At 42.8% G+C, this 24,251-nt stretch overlaps 1 protein-coding gene across 1 annotated transcript in view; it reads right to left on the bottom strand.

Annotated features, from left to right (window-relative positions):
* Nucleotides 1-11,125: 11,125 nt before the first annotated feature.
* LOC150077079 (thyrostimulin beta-5 subunit-like) overlaps nt 11,126-24,251 on the bottom strand; it is a 214,829-nt gene continuing 201,703 nt past the window's right edge. The window contains exon 3 of the mRNA XM_090386774.1: nt 11,126-11,542. Within this exon, the coding sequence (XP_090242900.1) occupies nt 11,324-11,542 (219 nt within the window). The 3' untranslated portion in view covers nt 11,126-11,323. The remainder of the gene's footprint in view (nt 11,543-24,251) is intronic.

Below are 24,251 nucleotides of genomic sequence, written 5' to 3'. Positions count from 1 at the left end.
AACTTCGAGGTTACCGGCCCCGCCACGTGGAGGCAGGAGAAGTGTCACCTTTGTGACCAAGCGGTAGCGGGTTAGTAATAAAATAAAAAAGAGTAGAAAGAAAGAAGGTTTCTTTTCCTTCTGATCTAGGAAAGTGTTTTCTTTACTGAATTAATTGAGTGTTAATGTAACGCTGAAAATAAGGGAAACGATTTTATTTTACCAAGAAAGAGCACAAATTTACTGGAAAAGACACTTGATCCCAAAATCGCTTGGCACCTGGGGACTTATGGCGATGACTTATCCATTCTTGCCCACTGAAATTCCAGACGGGATCTAGAAACTTCTGCAAACGATATCATCTCCAGGCTATCTGACTAAGCCACTCAAAACAAGTCACACTTTCGATGACAAAAACAAAAATTATGATCTTTAAGGGAAGACTAAATTACGCCATGCCTCCAGTGATAAAATATCAAGGAAAGTCAGTTCGTTTAGTGTCCACACGCGAACACCTAGGTGTTCTACTAGATGACTAACTGGCCTCTTCACATTTACACCATCTTTCTAAAAAGATTAGGAACTTCATAGCAATGCTCTTCAGAATTTTCTAGAAATGATTGAGGAATAAAAAAAAACAATACTCTCCGTATCTTGTATCCTACTGTCTTTATCCCAATTCTATTCACATGCCTTCTGTATTTGGTTTCAAAGGGCAGCCTTCTTACTGTAAAATCCCAACTGGAAACCCGTATGCAAAGGCCTTTTCTCTTGGTCCTGCTACGTACATGCCGGACAGTATCCCCCCCGACGCTTAAAGCTACCACAGGCACTTTATAAATAACATGACCTTCCTAATTTTCTTTTCTTTTTCTCTTTGAACGATTCTGCCCTCGTTTTGGGCGTTCAGTATGAGTTAGTCCAAGAAGAATGTTTGAGATAAAAATGGACAAGAGGAGGCAAAGAGGAAGAACCCGGAAAAGATGGAGATATCAAATTAGGGAAGATGTGTGTGTGTGTGTGTGTGTGTGTGTGTGTGTGTGTGTGTGTGTGTGTGTGTGTGTGTGTGTGTGTGATTTGATTTGATTTGATTTGATTTTTAATGGCGCATTGGCAGCTAAGGCCATAATGCGCCAAGACAAATTTAAAATCTTGTTAAACATTTTGGTAGCAAAGGCTACCACGTCAAACAATTAATTATTATGTTTAAAAAGGTATAAAAGTAAAAGCATAAAAAACTTAGATCTTTGTATAAACATTAAAAAATTGTAAAAAGTTAAAAACATCACACATATTCTGTCTGTCACCTATAATCTGACTGAGTGTAAATGGCTCAGTCAAATTATTAAAAGTGGTAAAATACAAGCGTCGGGCTTCTATAAAAACAGGACATTCTATTAAAATATGACGAACGGTTAAAATAACATTACAGATCTCGCACATAGGTGGGTCATCCGCCCTCAGCAAGTAGGAATGCGTTAGATGACTATGACCTATGCGGAGCCGAGCAAGAACAACTTCCTCTCTTCGGTCCCTGCGTAGACTGGACTGCCATTGCGCAATTACAGGCTTAATACGATGTAATTTATTTGTGGCCTGTCCGTGCCAAGAATCTTGCCATTGGGAGAGTAATTTAGAACGTATTATTTGCCTGTAGTCTGTATAGGGGACTGACAGGCAATGGTTATCCAGGGAAACAGCCGATTTTGCAGCCGTATCAGCTAATTCATTTCCCCGGATCCCAACGTGGCTTGGGATCCAGCAAAAGCGAATATCAAATTCTAATTCCAAGAGAGGAAGAAGAATCTGCCGGATCCTGGACAGGATCGGATGAGGATTAAACCTCACCGACACTAGAGCCTGTAACACGCTCAAGGAATCACAATAAATCATATACCTTTGGTAGTCGCTATTTTTAATGTGATATAGGGCTGTTTCTATTCCACGCAACTCTGCAGTATAAATGCTAGTTTCTTGTGGGATCTGATTGGATAAAGTTTTGTTAGGGAACACGACAGCATATCCCACATAGCTTTCTAACTTTGAGCCGTCTGTATAGACTGGCAGAAAGTCAGAATACTGCTGTCTATGTGATGCAAAGAGTTGCTGGTAGACAGATGGCGGTGTAGCAGCCTTCTCCCAGATCTTAAGGGAGAAGTCACAAGGTGGAGAATAAGCATGCCAGGGTGGAAAGAATTGCCTTGGTGATTGGGCAACATTGTCTACCGTCAAGTTCAGCTCATTCAGCAGCCCTTGAATGCGAATACCAAAAGGTTTGTTGGCAGTCCGACGGGAGTTGTAGAGGTTTTCCCAGCGCGGCTCAAAAACGGATGGCCACGTGGGATGATCGGGCAGGGACTTCAATTTGAAAGCGTACTGTAAGGACAACTGCTTACGTCGAAGAGACAGAGATGGTTCATTTGCTTCAACGTAAAGGCTTTGGACAGGAGATGTGCGAAATGCTCCAGTGGCTGTCCGGATGGCTTGATGGTGGATTGGATCTAACCACCGAAGTGCACTATCTCTAGCAGAACCGTAAACCTGAGACCCATAGTCGAGTTTGGAACGGACAAGTGCCCGGTAGAGACGAAGAAGGGTAGCACGATCTGCGCCCCATGAGGTTGACGAAAGGGCACGAAGGATGTTAAGCCCTTTTACACACCTTGTCCTAAGCTGGCGAATGTGTTTTAAAAATGTCAGCTTCTTGTCGAAAATAAGTCCCAGGAATTTGAATTCTGCCACAACTGGAATGTTATTTTGCCCAAGCGTTAATTCTGGGTCAGGATGAAGATTACGTTTGCGACAGAAATGCACACAAACAGTCTTCTGTGATGAAAATCTGAACCCATTAGCCAAAGACCAAGCTGTAAGATGGTCAATGGTTTTCTGCAGTTGCCTTTCAATGACCCTCATATTGCATGAATTGCAAAATATGGCAAAGTCGTCTACATAGAGGGCATTGTTTACAGTGGGTGGAAGTTGTTCTGTGATAGAGTTTATTTTAATTGCGAAAAGCGTAACACTTAGAACGGATCCTTGTGGGACTCCCTCTTCCTGAGAGAAAACTCGAGAGAGGGTGGATCCTAAACGGACTTGAAACTGGCGATTCGAAAGAAAGTTTTTAATAAAAACAGGAAGGTTACCTCTAAGACCAAAGTTATAGAGGTCTTTTAAAATTCCAAATCGCCAGGCTGTGTCGTACGCTTTTTCAATATCAAAGAAAACTGCTACCAAATGCTCGGATTTAATAAAAGCATCACGAATGGACGTTTCCAATCGGATTAAATGATCCAGAGTGGATCTATTTCTTCGGAAGCCGCACTGTGTCCTGGAAAGCAGACCATTTGTTTCTAAATACCATACGAGGCGTGCATTAACCATTCTTTCCAGGACTTTGCACAAACAGCTTGTCAGAGCGATAGGACGATAATTACTTGGATTGCTAGGATCCTTTCCTGGTTTTGGGAAGGCAAGAACGATTGCTTTCCGCCAGGAGTCCGGGAATTGTTTATTAAGAAAAATTCTGTTAAACAGAATTAAAAGGTGATCCTTACATTGTGGTGTGAGGTGTTTCACCATTTCGTAGTGGATGTCATCGGGCCCCACAGCACTTGCGTGCGTGAGAAAGAGTGCAGCATTTAACTCCTCCTGTGAAAAGGGCTTGTTATAGGATTCAAGCCCTTTTGAATAGAAGTTCAGGGGGTTTTTCTCATTTTTCTCTTTCAGGGCCAAAAACTCTGCGGGAAAAGATGTTATTGCAGATATTTTTGCAAATGTTTCCCCTAGAGTATTTGCTACTGCAGTTCGATCTGCAATTGGACATCCATTATACTCGAGGATCACAGAAAGGCATGGTGGATATTTTCCCTTCATTTTCCGGATCTTATCCCAGACTACTTTTGAGCTAGCAGCCTGAGTTATGGAAGATGTAAAACGAATCCAAGATTTCCTTTGGCTCTGACGTCGTACATAACGCGCTTTCGCACGTGCACGTTTAAATGTTATTAAATTTTCAGTTGTGGGATATCGGCGGAATAACCCCCAGGCTTTGTTTTGTGCTTTTTTTGCTGCTGTGCATTCGGAATTCCACCAAGGTTTCGGATAGAGTGGGAACCGGCTAGATGATTTTGGGATTGCAATTGCAGCTGCTTGGACAATTGTTTCTGTGACGTACACGACTGCATCATTGATTGGCACCTGACTGACTGTAGCGATGTCAAGATTTGCCAGATGTTGGAAGGCATTCCAGTCAGCCTGATCAATCTTCCACCGCGGTAAACTAAATGGAAGACACGGTCTACCACTAGTTAGGGTGATTATCACGGGGAAGTGATCGCTTCCATATGGGTTCTCCTCTACCTCCCAAACAAGTGAAGGAAGGAGAGAAGGGGTGCAGATAGAAAGATCAATGGCAGAGAAAGTTCGGGTAGGCATGTGGAAGAAGGTGTTTGTTCCCACATTTAGGAGGGAGAGATCATTGTCAGTGAGCATATGCTCTATGACTCGTCCCCTTCCATTGATGTCAGCACTACCCCACAGAGTGTTATGTCCATTGAAATCCCCAAGAATTAAACAAGGGGAAGGCAATTGCAAGATAAGATCATCAAGGTCTTTCTGGGGGATGTCAGTCCCAGGTGGCAAATAAACAGAGCAGACAGTTAATAAGAACCCCACTGTAAGGCGAATTGCTACAGCTTCAATGCTAGTTGTAAGCTGCAAAGGCTGAAATGGGATCTGGTTGCCGATGAGGATTGCGACTCCTCCGTGGGCAGGACCATCCACAATTCTATCCTTACGAATGATGGTAATGTTATGCATGGTGGGGTCATCATTTGCCTTTAAATAAGTCTCCTGTATGCAAAAGCAAACTGGTTTGTGCTTTTGCAGGAGTGCCTTGATGTCGTCAGTATTTTGCCGGAATCCACGACAATTCCACTGTAGGAATTTAGCCATTATTTGGACTTGGTGGGTCCATCAGGCGGCTTCCGAGGTGCTGAGGGCTTAAGTTTGTCAGTCTTGGATTTCTCTTTCTTGGGGAAGTATGGACGCTGTCCTGTGTCCATTTCTTCCTCAGCGAAGAGTTCCAAAACTGACTCATCATGTACCTCCTTCTGCTCGACATCCATGTTTTCCTGGGTACTAGGTGTTACTTCCCCTTTCTTATTCTTTTCTTTTGCTTTTGTTACTTGTGGAGCATTAGGAGGTATCGATATAGGAGTGGCAGCTGATTGGTCCTTCTGTGCAGGTTTTTGGGAGCTTAAAAGATAACGTGCAATGGGAGTAAATGATTCTTTTGGAGGGACAGACATGTCCGTCTGAGTCCCAATCGAACATCTCCCTGCTACCTTCTGGGCGTAGGTAGGTTTTTTGATGTTAAGAGGTTTCACTGCTTTTCTTGCCTCCTGGTACGATATGTTTAGCTCTGCCTTCAGCCGTTGAATCTCTTTTTCTTCTTTCCACCTCTGGCATGCTCTTGAATAGGCTGGATGTTCTCCCTCACAGTTAATGCAGGTGGGTTTAGTGGCTGAACATGCTGTTGTTTCGTGGTCCTTTGCACCGCACCGGGCGCATGCAAGGACTCCACGGCAGGCCATTTGAGAATGTCCATACTTCTGACATTTAAAACACCGTAATGGGTTCGGAATGTATGGACGTACTGGACAGTTGATGTATCCAGCTTTAATCTCATCAGGAGGTTTGGGAGAGTTAAAAGTCAGGATAACACTCCTGGTTTTAACAGTTTTCCCATCCCTTCGCGCAGTGATTCTCTTGACGGCAGTAACTCCCTGTGGTTTTAATTCGGAGCAGATTTCCTCCTCGGTGACGTCGAGAAGGTCCCACTCCGAAATGACACCTCTCGATGAATTTAGTGTTCTGTGTGGTGTCACTGTTATGGGTATACCTCCGATTGATGTTACTCGGAGTAGATGTTCAGACTGCCCGTCATTTTTTGTTTCAATCAAGAGGTCCCCAGAACGGAGCCTCTTAACTGACTTGGGTGTACCTGCTAACCCATCCAACCCTTTTTGTATAAAAAAGGGCGACATTTTACCAATCGGTGTTTCATTGGTGGAATGCATTATTAAGAACCTTGGGACAGGCCCTGATGGTAGTTCGGTTCGCTGCCTCTTTGTAGCAATAATGCTATCTGCCTCTCCGTCATTATTTTCAGATAGGGACCGGGTTGGGGCCCCTGAAGGAATACGTTTATCAGGATTCATGAAGTTATTTAAATTGTTCAGTGCCCGGGCTCCCCACCCACCACGGAGCCCAAAGGGACGCCCACTACCCGGCATGCAATAAATGCGCTCGGGAGTGGGACGCCAGGGCTACCCAGACACTATACCCGCACCGCCGCCAGCCTGAATCCTGTCCCTCGGACCATGAGGGTAGGGGCGTGGCATTGACACGGTTGACCCTCGCAGGCGAGCCTACTAGCCGATTGATCCTAGCCGGGCCTTCCAGGACCACCCGTCTTGTCGAAGCAGGGGCCAAAGTGGTGTATTGAAGCTGGGCCCCTCAACCACCAGGATCCCCCTTTCCGAATTTCCACGGGTCGCAGCGCACGGCAAACACGCCGGATTCCATTGATGTAAGCCTGGAACCTGGGCTGTGGGCGTTGGATCCCAGTGATGCTAGTCTGGGAGTCCAGCAGCGTCACTGGGAGGTCCCCTCACCACGTACAGGTGCCCACGTCGAGGGTGTGTGTGTGTGTGTGTGTGTGTGTGTGTGTGTGTGTGTGTGTGTGTGTGTGTGTGTGTTATGGGGTTTAGGGGCGCATAAGTTTCGGGACTATAGTGCACCTATTCATAGGGAAGATGTGGAAAGGAAGGGTGAACGAACTGAGTGGGAGAGAATGACAGAAGACAGAAAAAGACGGAAGGCTTTGATGGACATCGCCGGAAGCTTCCGGCGATGTCCAAGACCGTATTTCATTCTCCAAAGCCAGGGCCGAATTCAACAGAAACAAATCAGCTTCAATTAAAAAGAACCTCGAAAGAACCCTAAAAAGGGGAAAACCATTCTACAAAACAAAGGCTAGTTCTTCCAGCAACATCGACCCAATTGACTGGCTCAACTATGTCGCCAGATTTTCTAATCAACCTCCAGCTCTACCTAATCGGCCACTCCTCAACCGCTCTCATCTCACTGATAGTCTCGCTACGATCCGAATTTCCAAGCAACAACTGATGCAGGCCATTAATACTCTCCCTCTCACAACAACCACCGGTGACGATGGCATCCCCCAGTTCATAATCAAATGTTTAAGTGTCTTCATCATCGACTCACTCCTCAGCCTATACAACAGATGCCTCGAAGTTCATTTCTTTCCACCCCAGTGGAACAGGTACTCTGTCTGGCCCCTTCCTAAGCACCAACAATCGACGCTCCCAAGCCAACATAGGCCCATCGCTTGCGCCTCTGTATTGCTAAAAATTCTGGAGAAAGCATTGCTACCGTCTGTCACCCATCAAATTCTCCGTGACAGTCCTCAGCAAATACACTATGGGATATCAGGAAGGTCAACTATAACTAACCTTGTAACAACCACTCTGCACATCTTAGATGCCTTCGAACAAAGACAGGAATTGTCAGTTATATATCTTGACATCCATTCCGCTTTTGATGCCATCTATATACCTAATCTCCTACGTCTCTTAGAAAACTACTTCAATTTTCGCGGCGATGTTCTCTGGTTCCTAGAATCTCTCCTATCGAAGAGGACCCTTGTTCTAAAGATCGGAACAAAGACCTTCACGCGCCACATAACTGCCGGTGTACCTCAAGGGGGGGGTCCTGTCTGGCATTCTCTTCTCAGCAATCATGGTGCCATTTGTGACCAATAAGTGCAATTGGATCACATATGCTGACGATGTCAAGCTCCTTACTAAAATATCGCCATCCAACTCGGCAGCCGAAATCACTCAGCAAATCACTAGCAAACTGCAGGACATGGCTGACTACCTCAATACCTTCAACCTCCAAATCAACCCCCTAAAATCAGCACAAATAACTTACTCTCTAAAGGGCAGCCCAACAACGTTGGAGCCTGTGCTTAACGGCTCCTCAGTTCCAAGTGTTCAAACACACAAAGATCTGGGGGTCGTTTTCGACTCCAAACTATCTTTCAACGATCACATAAACCTCATACAGTCGAGGCTGAACTCACTACGCTGGGTCGCCAAACAACAGCTGCTCCACACCACCGACCCACAACTGGTAAAAAGATACATCGTATCAATCCTTTACCCGACAATACTGTATGCTTCAGAGATATGGGCCTCGGCCGCCGAATCCAACATCAAAAGAATATTCTCTGCCGAATTCTGGCTTCTAAAATGGGCCAACAGCAAACTCCACCTTCCCCCAGCTCTCAGATCAACGCAGTTAGCAGAAGCTCTTCAACTACGCAGGCTCCGGTCCTACATCGCAGAAAGAAGGCTGCTGTTCACCATCAAGATGGCCACCGGTAAAATTACAGAGCCGAACTTCTGGGATCACTGCTCTTGGCGCATTCCTCCCCCTTATCTCCGGTCTTCAGCACAGCTGCTAGCAAACCGTAACCGGCTAGTACTAACCGACAGATTCCTGCCAAAGCAAATGCTGCCCTCACTGCAAGCCATCGACGGGGACCTCCAAGAAGTGGTCAATAATAAAAAATACAGGAAGGGTATCCTCGTCGAACTGAAAATGTAAAACTGTGCTTTGTTAATAATCTGATTTATCTTTTTTTTCTCATGTGTATCTCTTTTGTAAATATGTTTTGTTAACCCCTGGCACCACCATGCCGTGACGGGACTAATTGTATGTCTATCATTGATGCAATTAAAGATTCTATTCTATTCTATTCTATTCACCTGACCCAATCCTAGGTTGGAACAGCGAAGAGGACACAGAGTATGAATTAGTAGAGGTCAGCCACAGTATATGCGTACTTTTGGCCCACGTCCCCATGATATAGACGGACATTGGGCTGGCTTTCCAGGTGATCGTCTTCCTGGTGACCAAGTGGCCAGAAACAACTAAACAACACGCACACACGCACAAACATAACACTACTGACATTTCTGGCATTTCATAGAGCTCTGCATTCAACACAGTGTACTAAAGCGGAGTGGAACTGACGTTCAAGTGCCGTCCTGTATAAAATACTATACGTGTCTACATGTCTACGTTACCTTCCTAAATATTTCTGTTGATCCAACTGCTGACCCAAAGAAACAAAAAAGAGATATGCTGGAATCTTTTACCAACGGTTGACAATCCAGGTGGTTATTGTCTACCAAAGGTATTGTTACCAAGTTGTTCATATCTGACATTTCATTTACCAATTCCAACATTGTACAGAAATGGTTCTTCCCCAGTCTCTGCACATCATACTTAATAACAGGACAGGGATCATTGAATGCGAAGTTCCTACAGTTTAATCTCACCTCAACAGATTCTTGCTTTTGCGGTGGTATCGAGCAAGGGCAACACGTGATTTATTCTTGACCAGTATACCAAAACCTTCGATAACAAATCTCAACTACATCTCATCATTTTATCTCTGGAAGTGACGACGATTTAATTGTAAATAAGGAAACTTTTGAAATCTTCCAAGAATTTGCAAAAGACATCTTTAACGAACGGTGCCAGCTAACCGGCTTCCCTGCTATCAGGATATCTGCCTTATAACTCAATTGTAATGTCCTATGATGTAGTTACTTGCCTCGAATAGAACTTATTGATTAACGCTCACGTTTTTACCCTACTTAGTAAAGAACCTACCATCGTTGACACCTTCTTTTCATGTGATTCTGGCGTCAAACCGACTGAGCCTTCTGTTTTGCCATGATTGGTCCTGGCCAAGTTCCTGAAATTTTAGGTAATCGCTCTATAATCAGCCGCATAGCTTTGATTTTACTGTCTGATGAGGGATCAGTTAGTCCTGAAACAGACCCTGACAGTGGTCTCATCTTTTCAACAAATGGCCGAGTGACCTTTTTTGTGGAGGTCGTCTGTTTGAAAGTAATGCAATACAAGGCAACTCATTGAAAATGCAGTTTGTTCTACTGTGAGAGTTTATTTTGCATTGTATTAGCTACGCACTTAAATCCTGCTAGCCACAAAAAAGTTTAAAAGGCAGATAGTTTGGCAAGAATCCTGAAATGATTCTTAAAGACAAACGCTTGTTTATACGACTTTATAGTTTTTATAGAGTTCTATATTGAAAAGGGCTGGACTTTACAGCGTTTACAGATAACTGAAGATATGGTAGGTTTTTCCGGCACTGCATTACTATAAACACCTTTACTGTTGAAATCGGAAGTGTTGTTTAAAGTAGTTCAGTACTGAGGCAAGTTGTTGTAAAGGTGTCCAGAGCACCATATTCTTATATTTTGTAAATAAATAAAGACACAAAATCATTTGTAAATAAACAATACAAATCAAACAAAAAAAATAAACAGATAAAAAAAAACAAATAAAAATCAAACAAAGGAAATGTTTTTCCATTACTCCAACATCTTTGATGATATACGGATTATGAACATTACATCGTATTTTGGAGTGGAGAATTATACAATTTTCCGTTTTTGATAGTCTTGATACCAAATATTTTTAGGAAAAATACCTGCTATGAAGAGTTACTGTTTGATAAGCATTTCTGTCAAAGAATAAGGTTTCCAGTCAAATAAATTTACGTTGCATTATGATGTACCTTACTGTGGAAGGTGAACTTCATGTAGTATAACTGGGTTTTCTTTTCGCACTGTCTTGAGAAGTTATGAGGCTTTCTTCGTGTAAAAAAGCAGCGCAATCTCGGTTAATTAAAATAAAAAGCTGAGATTCAAATCCTAAAATTTGTATCCTTTGTGTACGTGTGCGTGTGTACTACGTGTAGTTGGCGGTTTAAATGTCAAGTGATTTTCATTAACTTTGTAAAATAGCTTCAAGAGTAATAGAGGACAGCAGACATATGTTCCTCCAGCGATACAAAAACGAAATAATCTTTATTTGTGCACGTACCAATTGCGAAAATATATGCGGGAACATCTACAGGGAACATGAAACATTCAGTAACGTCGGGTTGGCTTTAACTGCTGGGATGCTGTAGCGATGATCACTTCAGACACTTAAATCACTTAACATCGGGAGGGGTGGATTGGGAGGAGGAGGTAAGAGTAAACCAGCCCGTACACCGCATACATTCCCTCCGGAAATCCCATCTCAGTGCAATCAAGTCCCTTCGCATTGGAAACTCCCTTTCCGTGGACCTCGGAGAGGATCTCATCTAGTTGGGGGGGACACAGGGGAAGTTGAAGGGGGAGACATCGGTCATTATCCGTTCCATCGCAGGTCCTTAAGAAACTGGAGCTCGAAATGGGACGCCTTCGCAGCTGGCGGAAGATGTCTGGCACACCTGGCACGCGCAAGTCAACGCCTCGTAGAATTCGTAGGATCGCAGCCCGGGGTCGACTCCACGGTCGCAGTATCGAAGGAGAACCCTCCGCAGCTTCTTGTGCTCGTGCATGCACACGGGATGGAAGGACTTCTTGTAGGGGAACCTCCAGTCAGAGATCTGCGAGATACAAGAAACATTGGTTTGTTATTGGAAAACTGTATCACGTGATTGATTAATTGCATTTTTTACAATCTACGTATTTCGTTTTTCAGCTATTCTTTTTGGTAGAATAAGTGAGCTTTCGTTTTTACTATAAACAAGACAGAATCTACTTTACATATAGGAGAACCTGAGGCACAACGGAATAGAAAAGTTTAATAACTTTAGGTACAATTATCCAACTGTTAAGACTAGCAGCTTTAGTGCATTAGAAACAGTCACCTGGTTCATCCATGGTACTTAACACTTCTCCAATGTAGAAGTCATCTTTTCTTCGCAGAAATATCTGTCCCAATGACAATATCTCTTTTCAGATTTGATTTGATTTAAATTTTATTGGCCCATCAGCAACTAGGGCTATAATGCGCCAAAACCACTTCCCATAAAAAAATAACATAAAAAAATAACAGTAAAAATATCAGTGATCTAACTAATTAGGCGACTATGCTAAAATGCATAAGAAACATAAATGTGCAGAAAGGTTTAATGTTACATTTATACACAAGACAAACGGTTTATTGATTTTAAAAATCTATATCTATTCTGTATAAAGCATTAAAATATAAAACACGATCGTGCCTATAACATGGACACTCGCATAAAAAGGAGGAGTAGGAGTTATCTGCCTCGACAAGACTGCATGCGTCAGATGACTATGTCCTATGCGGAGACGAGCAAGAACAACTTCCTCGCTGCGGTTCCTGCGCAGACTAGGCTGCCACTGTTGGATTACAGGCTTTATCTGATAAAACTTGTTCGTGTCCTGTCCATGCCAAGATTGTTATCAGCTGCCCTGTCCTTATTATACAGACTACAAACAGGTAATACAATCAAAATTATTGAGGGAGTAATTTTGAGTGTATTATCTGCCTGTGGTCTGTATAAGGGACTGTTGTTGTTGTTTAATGGTTTTAAGACACAAGGGCATCAATGGCCAAGATGTGTCTTTCCATGTTTTTAATGTAAATCAAACATTTTTTTCAGATTTGTTTATCAAATCTGATTTGCCAAATAAAATTAAACAATTCGTCTATATTCGCAGAATTGTCCAAGATCTGTTGAAGGGTAACTGGTTTCTGGTTATTGTATGAGTATAAGGGACTAACGAGCTACGACTGTTCTGGGGTTTTGGTGATCTAGCCGCAGCGTCCGCCAGTTCATTACCCGTGATCCCAATGTGGCTTGGATTCTAGTAGAAAAGAGCGTCAAATGAACACTCTGAAAGAGAAAGTAAAGTTTGCTGGATCCGGGACAGGAATGGATGAAGATCACACTTTATTTTCCTGTAGTATACACCACACACCTTTGGTACTTGTGGGTTTTAATGTGGGCTAAGGATGACTCTTTAGAATAACATCTGAGCTGTGTATATGCTGCATTCGTGAGGAATCTTCCCAGATATAGTGTGATCTGGAAAGATAGCAGAAGATCCGACAGATAATTCTGATTTCGAGGTTGGTTGGTTGGTTGGTTATTGGACGTTTAATGGCGCATCAGCAACTAAGGCTATCATGCGCCAAGTCTAGGGTAATAAAATATAAAATATAAAATAGCATATCTAGTTAATATATTATACACAAAAATATGGCATAGACCATTTACAATATGCTAAACATGAGGGCAGTCTAAATAAAACTATGTAGATTAATCAGTTCTAAAAACCTGAATACATCTGACACATTGTCATCGTCGGATAAAATCTGCCTGAGTGTATAAGGCTCAGACAGATGGTTAAAACATGAACGGCGTTCATTATTAAAATATGTACATTCGACTAAAATATGACGGATACTTAAAATTGCTTTACAATGTCTACACACAGGACAATCATCAGCCCTCAGCAAATACGAATGCGTCAGGTGAGAATGTCCTATGCGTAGCCGAGCAAGAATTACTTCCTCCCGTCGGACCCTGCGCTGACTAGAATGCCAAAGCATTATTTCAGGCTTAATTTCATTCAGTTTGTTGGTAGGGCATGCATTCCAAGCTTCTTGCCAACGCGCGCATAATTTTTTGTAGATAGATTGCTTGCAGTCTGTATAGGGGACTGACAAACTGATGCGACTTTGTGGCGTTGCTGATTTTGCTGCTGCATCAGCTAAGTCATTGCCTCTGATACCAACATGGCTAGGGATCCAGCAAAAGCGAATATCAAAATTTAACTCTAAGAGGGAGTGTAATATTTGCTGCACCCGACATAACACTGGGTGAGTGCTTCTCACAGTGGATAAGGCCTGTAATACGCTTAGAGAGTCCATATATAGCATGCACTTTTGGTAGTGGTGGGTTTTTATATGATCCAAGGCCAGTTCTACTGCGTGTAGCTCTGCAGTGTATATGCTACATTCACTTGGAATATGATTACAGATTGTTTTGCTTGGGAAGACACAAGCAGATCCCACAAACTCTTCAGATTTCGAGCCATCTGTATATACCGGCAAGAATTCAGAGTGTTCGGCAAGGTGTGCTGCAAAGAGTTGCCGATATATACATGGCGATGTGTTAGCTTTCAGCCAACTCCTAAGACTGAAGTCACAAGACGGAGATCGTATATTCCAAGGGGGAAGATCTTGCTTGACTGACGTTGATATATTATCCAACGTGAAGCCAATATCATGAACCAGCTCTTGAATCCTGATACCAAAAGGCCGACTGGCAGTTTTACGCGTATTATATAGATTTTCCCACCGTGGCATATAAATCGATGTCCACGTAGGATGGTCAGGCAGGGATTTTATTTTTATAGCATATTGTAACGACAATTGCTGACGTCGAAGCATCAATGGCGGTTCATTGGCTTCAACGTATAGACTTTGGACAGGCGAAGTACGGAAAGCCCCTGTGGCAATCCGAATGGCTTTATGGTGGATTGGGTCAAGCCATCGGAGTACAGAAATTCTAGCAGAAGAGTAAGCTTGGGAGCCGTAGTCAAGTTTAGAGCGAACAAGTGCTCGGTATAGACGCAATAATGTGCTTCTATCTGCTCCCCAAAAGTTGGAGGAGATAGCACTGAGCATGTTCAAACCCCTCATGCATTTTGCTCTAAGCTGACGGATATGGTGTAGGAATGTCAGTTTTTTATCAAAGATAAGTCCCAAAAATTTTGTTTCTGCTACCACAGGAATTGGATTTTGTCCCAGTCTAAGTTCCGGGTCAGGATGTAGATTCCGTTTGCGGCAGAAGTGTATGCAAACGGTCTTTTGCGCAGAAAACGTAAACCCATTGGTTAAAGCCCAGGAACTAAGGTAATTGAGTGCTTGTTGCAATTGTCGTTCAATAACTCTCATGCTACAGGAGTGACAGAAAATACTAAAATCATCAACGTACAAGGCACTATTTACTGAAGGAGGAAGCTGTTTTGTAATGGAGTTAACTTTGACTGCAAACAGCGTAACACTGAGGACAGAGCCTTGGGGAACTCCTTCCTCTTGACAAAAGAGGCGAGACACACTGGATTTAACACGAACCTGGAAGAGTCGTTTAGATAAAAAATTTCTGATAAAAATAGGGAGGTGGCCTCTCAGACCAAAAGAATAGAGGTCTTTTAAAACACCGTACCTCCAGGTTGTGTCATAAGCTTTTTCCATGTCAAAGAAGACTGATACCAAGTGCTCACGCTTTAAAAACGCATCGCGAATCGCTGTTTCCAGTCGGATTAAATGGTCCAAAGTGGAATGATTCCTTCGGAAGCCGCACTGAATTTTGTTCAAAAGGTCATTTGCCTCAAGGTAATATATAAGGCGGGCATTCACCATTTTTTCCAAAATCTTACATAAGCAACTGGTCAGAGCAATTGGACGATAGTTGCTAGGAATTTTGGGATCTTTTCCTGGCTTTGGAAAAGCGAGGACAGTTGCCCTACGCCAAGAAACGGGAAATTGATCCTCCAAATAAATTCGGTTGTAGAGATGTAGCAACAGCTCTAGAGAGTGAGATGATAGATGTTTTATCATCTCATACTGAATTTCATCTGGCCCTGCGGCACTCACTTTCGAGGTAGCAAGTGCAATGGTTAATTCCACTTCACTAAAAGGCAGGTTATAAGTTTCGGCTTTGCTTGAAGCGAATTGAAGTTTTTGTTTCTCCGCTTTCTTCTTTAACACTAGAAACTCAGCAGAGTATGAAGTTTCAGCAGATATAGTGGAGAATACTTCTCCTAGAGCGTTGGCAATAGCAGTTGGGTCTGCTAATGTACAACCATTATGTTGTAACATAGATGAAGGAGCTGATTTGTATTTACCCTTCATCTTCCGAATTTTATCCCAGACAACTTTGGTACTGGTCATCTGGTTAATTGAAGATGTAAACTTGACCCAGCATTCCTTTTGGCTCTGTCGGCGTATAAATCGTGCTTTAGCACGGGCACGTTTAAAAGCTATAAGATTTGCGGTGGTGGGGTAACGTCGGAATTTTCCCCATGACCGATTTTGTAACTTTCTTGCTTCTTTACAATCTTGGTTCCACCATGGCTTAGGAAAGCGTGGAAATCGGGAGGATGTTTTTGGGATTGCAGTTGCCGCTGCGTGGATAATACACTCTGTGATATACTTCACTGCTTCATCAATTGATTCCTGCTGAATTTGTACAGGATCAAATTCAGTGAGTAGTGAAAATTTACTCCAGTCTGCTTCATCATACTTCCAGCGTGGAATTCTAAATGGATGACAAGGTTGTCCATTCACAATGGTAGATATTACGGGGAAATGGTCGCTTCCATAAGGATTCTGTTCCACTTCCCAGGAAAGCAAAGGTAGCAGAGAAGGCGAACAGATGGAAAGATCGATGGCAGAGAAAGTACGGGTAGGCATATGGAAATAGGTGTTTATTCCCATATTTAGTAACGACAGGCCGTTATTGTCGAGAAAACGTTCAACAATACGACCTCGTTCATTAGTTTCTGCACTACCCCACAGGGTACTATGTCCATTAAAGTCTCCAAGAAGGCAAAAAGGAGAGGGCAATTGCGTAATAAGATCGTCGAGATCTACCTGGGAAATGTGTGTACCAGGAGGCAAATATATAGAACATATTGTAAGTAAAGACCCTATTGCTAAACGAATGGCTACTGCTTCTAAATTAGTGTTCAATTGAACTTGTGAGAAAGGGGTATGGTTGCCCACAAGGATTGCGACTCCTCCATGGGCCGGGCCATCCCCGTTTCTGTCTTTACGAACAACAGAAAGATTTCGAAAGATGGGGTCATCATTTGCCTTTAGGTACGTTTCCTGCAAGCAAAAGCAAATAGGTTCATATTTGCGCATTAGCATTTTGACATCCTCCATATTTCGTCGCAATCCACGACAATTCCATTGCAGTAATTTAGCCATTATTACTTGGAATTAGTGGATCCGTTGACTGGCTTCCGAAGTGATGCGGGTTTTGATTGGCCCGCTTTGGGTTTTATTCTGCCTTTGGGAAATTGAGGGCGCCCAATATCCATTTCTTCCTCTGGATGAAGATCCAGAATAGATTCTTCTGCACTTTCAGCTTCTTCATTTACCTCCATTTCCTCCTGTACCTCACTAATAACAGGCGGGGTTTTTGTTGGAGGTGATTTTCCTTTAGGTGCTACTTCCTTCGGTGGTATTGAAATGGGAGTAGCGACTGCTTTATCTTGCTGTGCTTGTGTCAACAAGTATCTAGCTTGGGGTGCAAAAGAATCACGTGGCGATATTGAAATATCAGTTTGCGTCGAAATTGAAACCTTCCTCAAAACTGCTTGTGCATAAGATTTTCCACTGTTTACTGGTGTTACCTGTTTCTTCGCTTCCACATATGGGATGTTCTGTTCCGTCTTGATTTTTTGAATTTGTTTTTCGTCTTTCCATCTTTGGCATGCTCTTGAATATGCAGGGTGTTCACCGCCACAGTTCAAGCATGCTGGTTTCGAGGCAGAACATTCCTTTGTGTCATGTTCTTTTGCTCCACAGCGGGCACAAGCAGGTGATCCACGACATGACATCTGAGAGTGGCCATATTTTTGGCATTTGAAACATCGCAACGGGTTTGGAATATACAGCCTTACAGGACAGTTCAAATAACCAGCCTTGATGGAAGTAGGCGGTTTAGGTGTGTTAAATGTAAGGATAAGAACCCTAGTTGGAACTAGTTTTCCCTCCTTACGCATAAATATCCTCTTAACAGCTGTAACTCCTTGATCTCTCAGTTCGGTGCATATCTCCTCTTCAGATGTTTCAAGGAGATCCCACTCGGCAATTACGCCACGCGATGTATTCAATGTCCTGTGTGGTGATATCTTAATTGGAATTCCCCCAAGAGATGTTGCTTGGAGGAGCGATTCTGAATGTCGCACTGAGGAAGTTTCAACTAAAAGGTCACCCGATCTAAGTCGTTTTACCGACTTCGGGGACCCTGCCAGCCCTTCAAGACCCTTCTGAATGAAGAAGGGCGACATTTTACCTATATCCTTTTCACCGGTAGAATGTATGATAAGGAATCGAGGTACAGGAGGTGGTGCAGCTTCTGTTCGGTGTTTCTTTTTTGATGTTATATTATCATCATCAATTTCAGGTAGGGACCTCGTAGAGGCCCCAGAGGGGTTTGAAAGATTTAAATTACTCATAAGAGTAAAAAGAAAATGTCTGATGCCTAAGTACCTCACCCACCACCGAGCCCAACGAGGGGACGCCCACTCGTGAACTAGCAGGTACTGCGTACACGAATGGGACGCCGAGTTCGCTTAGAACACCATACCCACGTTACCAATAAGTCTTTATCCCGTCCCAGGACCAAAGGGAGGGAGACTTATTGGAACGCAGTTGACCCTAGCAGTATAAAACCACCCGCCGATTGATCCCAGTCGAGCCGGTCCGGGACCGCCCGTCTTGTCGAAGCAGGGGCCAAAGTGGTGTATTGAAGCTGGGCCCCTCAACCACCAGGATCCCCCTTTCCGAATTTCCACGGGTCGCAGCGCACGGCAAACACGCCGGATTCCATTGATGTAAGCCCGGAACCTAGGCTGTGGGCGTTGGATCCCAGTGATGCTAGTCTGGAAGTCCAGCAGCGTCACTGGGAGGTCCCCTCACCACGTACAGGTGCCCACGTCGAGGGGCCATTCCAGGAGAGGATTGGAGAAGGTATGGTAGGAAACTTACCAGACAGCTGTCTAATTTTTTTCCATATTATTTTGGGATCGGTATTTCTGTGAAAAGTGGATGCAAAACGGGTCCAGGATTCTTTCTTTGCTTGTTTTTGTATGAAGCGTGCTTTTGCCCTTAATATCTTATAATTAATGAGATTGACTGTGCTCGGACATTTCCGAAACAAATTCCAGGCTTTATTTTTTGCTCTCTTTGCTGTGGTGCATTTGTCATTCCACCAGTAATTATAATGCTGTCGGCCCGGCGGATTTGATATTGGTATTGTTTCTTTAGCCACATTTAGAAGATGCGACGTGATGTAATCTGTCACATCATCAATGTGCTGGAGGCGGATTTTTTCCTCATCGAGGTCAATTGATGATTGAAATTTTGCCCAGTCTGCTCGGACAAATTTTCACTTTCCGCAGGGTTGAATTGAAGGAGTCTTTGCTTTTAGAAAGTTGCATACTATTGGGAAGTGGTCACTGCCCATGGGATCGTTTATTACATACCACTCTATGGCTTCCCAGGACAAGTACTGGTGAACAAATTGAGAGATCTATTGCTGAGGTGTGTCCTGTTGGAAGCTGTACGTGTGTCGCTGCACCTGTATTGAGTATAGTGAGATTTAGTGCATCCAAAAAACTTTCAATTAGTCGGCCTCGTCTATCCAATTTAGGAGAGCCCCATAATGGGTGGTGCCCGTTAAAGTCCCCTAATATACAGAGAGGTGGAGGTACCTGTATAAAGAGGTCTTCAAGATCTTTTAAAGAGTTAGTACAGTTTGGCGGTAGGTATATTGAGACTAGTGTTATTGCACTATGGAGAATTATACGAACAGCAACAGCTTCTATATTAGTTTGGAGTGGGATATGTTTAGTTGGGATCTTTGAATTTACTAAGATTGCCACACCACCATGGGCAGCGCTAGCGGTATTTCGATCTCTTCGATAAATGCAATAGTTCTTTATCGAAGGAGAAATTTGTGTGGTTAGGTAAGTTTCCTGTAAACAAAAGGCAACCGGAGAATATTGATTAATTAGGTATTGAATATCGTCTGTGTTTGAACGAAAGCCTCTGCAATTCCATTGTAAGATGCTGTGGTTCATTTTGGTTTAGATGAGGACGATTCATCTGACTGTTTTTTGTTTGAGGAGGATTTTTTTCGGTCTCTTTTCGGGAAGGTAGGGTTGGTTGGTTGGTTGGTTATTGGACGTTTAATGGCGCATCAGCAACTAAGGCTATCATGCGCCAAGTCTAGGGTAATAAAATATAAAATATAAAATAGCATATCTAGTTAATATATTATACACAAAAATATGGCATAGACCATTTACAATATGCTAAACATGAGGGCAGTCTAAATAAAACTATGTAGATTAATCAGTTCTAAAAACCTGAATACATCTGACACATTGTCATCGTCGGATAAAATCTGCCTGAGTGTATAAGGCTCAGACAGATGGTTAAAACATGAACGGCGTTCATTATTAAAATATGTACATTCGACTAAAATATGACGGATACTTAAAATTGCTTTACAATGTCTACACACAGGACAATCATCAGCCCTCAGCAAATACGAATGCGTCAGGTGAGAATGTCCTATGCGTAGCCGAGCAAGAATTACTTCCTCCCGTCGGACCCTGCGCTGACTAGAATGCCAAAGCATTATTTCAGGCTTAATTTCATTCAGTTTGTTGGTAGGGCATGCATTCCAAGCTTCTTGCCAACGCGCGCATAATTTTTTGTAGATAGATTGCTTGCAGTCTGTATAGGGGACTGACAAACTGATGCGACTTTGTGGCGTTGCTGATTTTGCTGCTGCATCAGCTAAGTCATTGCCTCTGATACCAACATGGCTAGGGATCCAGCAAAAGCGAATATCAAAATTTAACTCTAAGAGGGAGTGTAATATTTGCTGCACCCGACATAACACTGGGTGAGTGCTTCTCACAGTGGATAAGGCCTGTAATACGCTTAGAGAGTCCATATATAGCATGCACTTTTGGTAGTGGTGGGTTTTTATATGATCCAAGGCCAGTTCTACTGCGTGTAGCTCTGCAGTGTATATGCTACATTCACTTGGAATATGATTACAGATTGTTTTGCTTGGGAAGACACAAGCAGATCCCACAAACTCTTCAGATTTCGAGCCATCTGTATATACCGGCAAGAATTCAGAGTGTTCGGCAAGGTGTGCTGCAAAGAGTTGCCGATATATACATGGCGATGTGTTAGCTTTCAGCCAACTCCTAAGACTGAAGTCACAAGACGGAGATCGTATATTCCAAGGGGGAAGATCTTGCTTGACTGACGTTGATATATTATCCAACGTGAAGCCAATATCATGAACCAGCTCTTGAATCCTGATACCAAAAGGCCGACTGGCAGTTTTACGCGTATTATATAGATTTTCCCACCGTGGCATATAAATCGATGTCCACGTAGGATGGTCAGGCAGGGATTTTATTTTTATAGCATATTGTAACGACAATTGCTGACGTCGAAGCATCAATGGCGGTTCATTGGCTTCAACGTATAGACTTTGGACAGGCGAAGTACGGAAAGCCCCTGTGGCAATCCGAATGGCTTTATGGTGGATTGGGTCAAGCCATCGGAGTACAGAAATTCTAGCAGAAGAGTAAGCTTGGGAGCCGTAGTCAAGTTTAGAGCGAACAAGTGCTCGGTATAGACGCAATAATGTGCTTCTATCTGCTCCCCAAAAGTTGGAGGAGATAGCACTGAGCATGTTCAAACCCCTCATGCATTTTGCTCTAAGCTGACGGATATGGTGTAGGAATGTCAGTTTTTTATCAAAGATAAGTCCCAAAAATTTTGTTTCTGCTACCACAGGAATTGGATTTTGTCCCAGTCTAAGTTCCGGGTCAGGATGTAGATTCCGTTTGCGGCAGAAGTGTATGCAAACGGTCTTTTGCGCAGAAAACGTAAACCCATTGGTTAAAGCCCAGGAACTAAGGTAATTGAGTGCTTGTTGCAATTGTCGTTCAATAACTCTCATGCTACAGGAGTGACAGAAAATACTAAAATCATCAACGTACAAGGCACTATTTACTGAAGGAGGAAGCTGTTTTGTAATGGAGTTAACTTTGACTGCAAACAGCGTAACACTGAGGACAGAGCCTTGGGGAACTCCTTCCTCTTGACAAAAGAGGCGAGACACACTGGATTTAACACGAACCTGGAAGAGTCGTTTAGATAAAAAATTTCTGATAAAAATAGGGAGGTGGCCTCTCAGACCAAAAGAATAGAGGTCTTTTAAAACACCGTACCTCCAGGTTGTGTCATAAGCTTTTTCCATGTCAAAGAAGACTGATACCAAGTGCTCACGCTTTAAAAACGCATCGCGAATCGCTGTTTCCAGTCGGATTAAATGGTCCAAAGTGGAATGATTCCTTCGGAAGCCGCACTGAATTTTGTTCAAAAGGTCATTTGCCTCAAGGTAATATATAAGGCGGGCATTCACCATTTTTTCCAAAATCTTACATAAGCAACTGGTCAGAGCAATTGGACGATAGTTGCTAGGAATTTTGGGATCTTTTCCTGGCTTTGGAAAAGCGAGGACAGTTGCCCTACGCCAAGAAACGGGAAATTGATCCTCCAAATAAATTCGGTTGTAGAGATGTAGCAACAGCTCTAGAGAGTGAGATGATAGATGTTTTATCATCTCATACTGAATTTCATCTGGCCCTGCGGCACTCACTTTCGAGGTAGCAAGTGCAATGGTTAATTCCACTTCACTAAAAGGCAGGTTATAAGTTTCGGCTTTGCTTGAAGCGAATTGAAGTTTTTGTTTCTCCGCTTTCTTCTTTAACACTAGAAACTCAGCAGAGTATGAAGTTTCAGCAGATATAGTGGAGAATACTTCTCCTAGAGCGTTGGCAATAGCAGTTGGGTCTGCTAATGTACAACCATTATGTTGTAACATAGATGAAGGAGCTGATTTGTATTTACCCTTCATCTTCCGAATTTTATCCCAGACAACTTTGGTACTGGTCATCTGGTTAATTGAAGATGTAAACTTGACCCAGCATTCCTTTTGGCTCTGTCGGCGTATAAATCGTGCTTTAGCACGGGCACGTTTAAAAGCTATAAGATTTGCGGTGGTGGGGTAACGTCGGAATTTTCCCCATGACCGATTTTGTAACTTTCTTGCTTCTTTACAATCTTGGTTCCACCATGGCTTAGGAAAGCGTGGAAATCGGGAGGATGTTTTTGGGATTGCAGTTGCCGCTGCGTGGATAATACACTCTGTGATATACTTCACTGCTTCATCAATTGATTCCTGCTGAATTTGTACAGGATCAAATTCAGTGAGTAGTGAAAATTTACTCCAGTCTGCTTCATCATACTTCCAGCGTGGAATTCTAAATGGATGATTGTTGTTGATATGGAGGTTTGATGGCGCATAAGCTACTTTGGCTATAATGCGCCTATTCATTTATAATAAAAAGAAATGATAAAGTTCCATAAATTCAGAATTGATTAAAAAGTCCAGTTTGCTTTAAGAAGTTGAAAAATTGGGAAATATCTGCGTCATCTCCAATGAGATTCTCTAAAGTTATTGGTCTACGAAGATTAATCAGTGATAGTAGGGTTGAAGTTCTGTCTTGTTCATAGTAAGGGCAGTCAATCAGAATGTGTTTAATACTCAGATTTATATTACAAAGTGGACACTGTGGCGGGTCATTCCCTGTGAGTAAATACAGGTGGGTCAGGTAAGTATGTCCTATTCTTACCCTTGAAAGGACTACCTCTTCTCGTCTTGATGTGCGGACACTAGAGCGCCAAATTTTTGGATCATGTTTAAATTGAAATAGTTTATTATTAATTTGAGAGTGCCATATTGCTGTCCATTTTGACAGGCATGCAGCCTGAATGGTTAATGCAAAATCTGATGGCGGAACAGGGATATCAGTTAAGTCGAAGCTAGTTGGATTTTTTGCAGCTTTATCAGCCAGTTCATTGCCCAAAATGCCAGAATGAGCTGGAATCCAGCAGAAGGTGACCAGTTGATGGCGTTCTTCAATTTTCAGTAATATGCTTTTTATTTCGTCTAGAACAGGGTGTACTTTATTTAAGGAGTTACATAAAGCCAAGATTGAGCTGAGTGAATCAGTGTAAATAACATATTTTAAAGCACAGTCAGAAGAGAGATTCTGTAAAGCTAGTTTGATAGCATATAATTCAGCTGAGAAGATACTGAATTCGGATGGCAAGGATGCTGAAATAACGGTATTTGGAAACACTGCAGCTGCTCCAACGTTTGAATTAGATTTAGAGCCGTCTGTATAAATTGGAGAGAAGTCAAAGTATCTTTGAATGTGAGCTTCGTGAAGTTGTTTGATATTTGATGTTTGTAAAATGTTCTTACCCCATTGAGAGAGGTAGGTGTCACAGGTCGGTATAGGTGGTGGAACCCATGGTGGTTGAGGACAAGTTGTTGTCTGTTGCACAGAAAGGATGGGAACATTCCAAATTTGCATCAGTTCGAGAAGGCGAAGACCAGCTGGCTTTACTACGCTTGGTTTATTTCTGAAAAGGTT

The sequence above is a fragment of the Mastigoproctus giganteus genome, chromosome 12 (assembly GCF_048544385.1).
Source record: "Mastigoproctus giganteus isolate SK-2022 chromosome 12, ASM4854438v1, whole genome shotgun sequence".
Taxonomy (NCBI): Eukaryota; Metazoa; Arthropoda; class Arachnida; order Uropygi; family Thelyphonidae; genus Mastigoproctus; species Mastigoproctus giganteus.
This window is presented reverse-complemented; position numbering and strand designations above follow the sequence as displayed.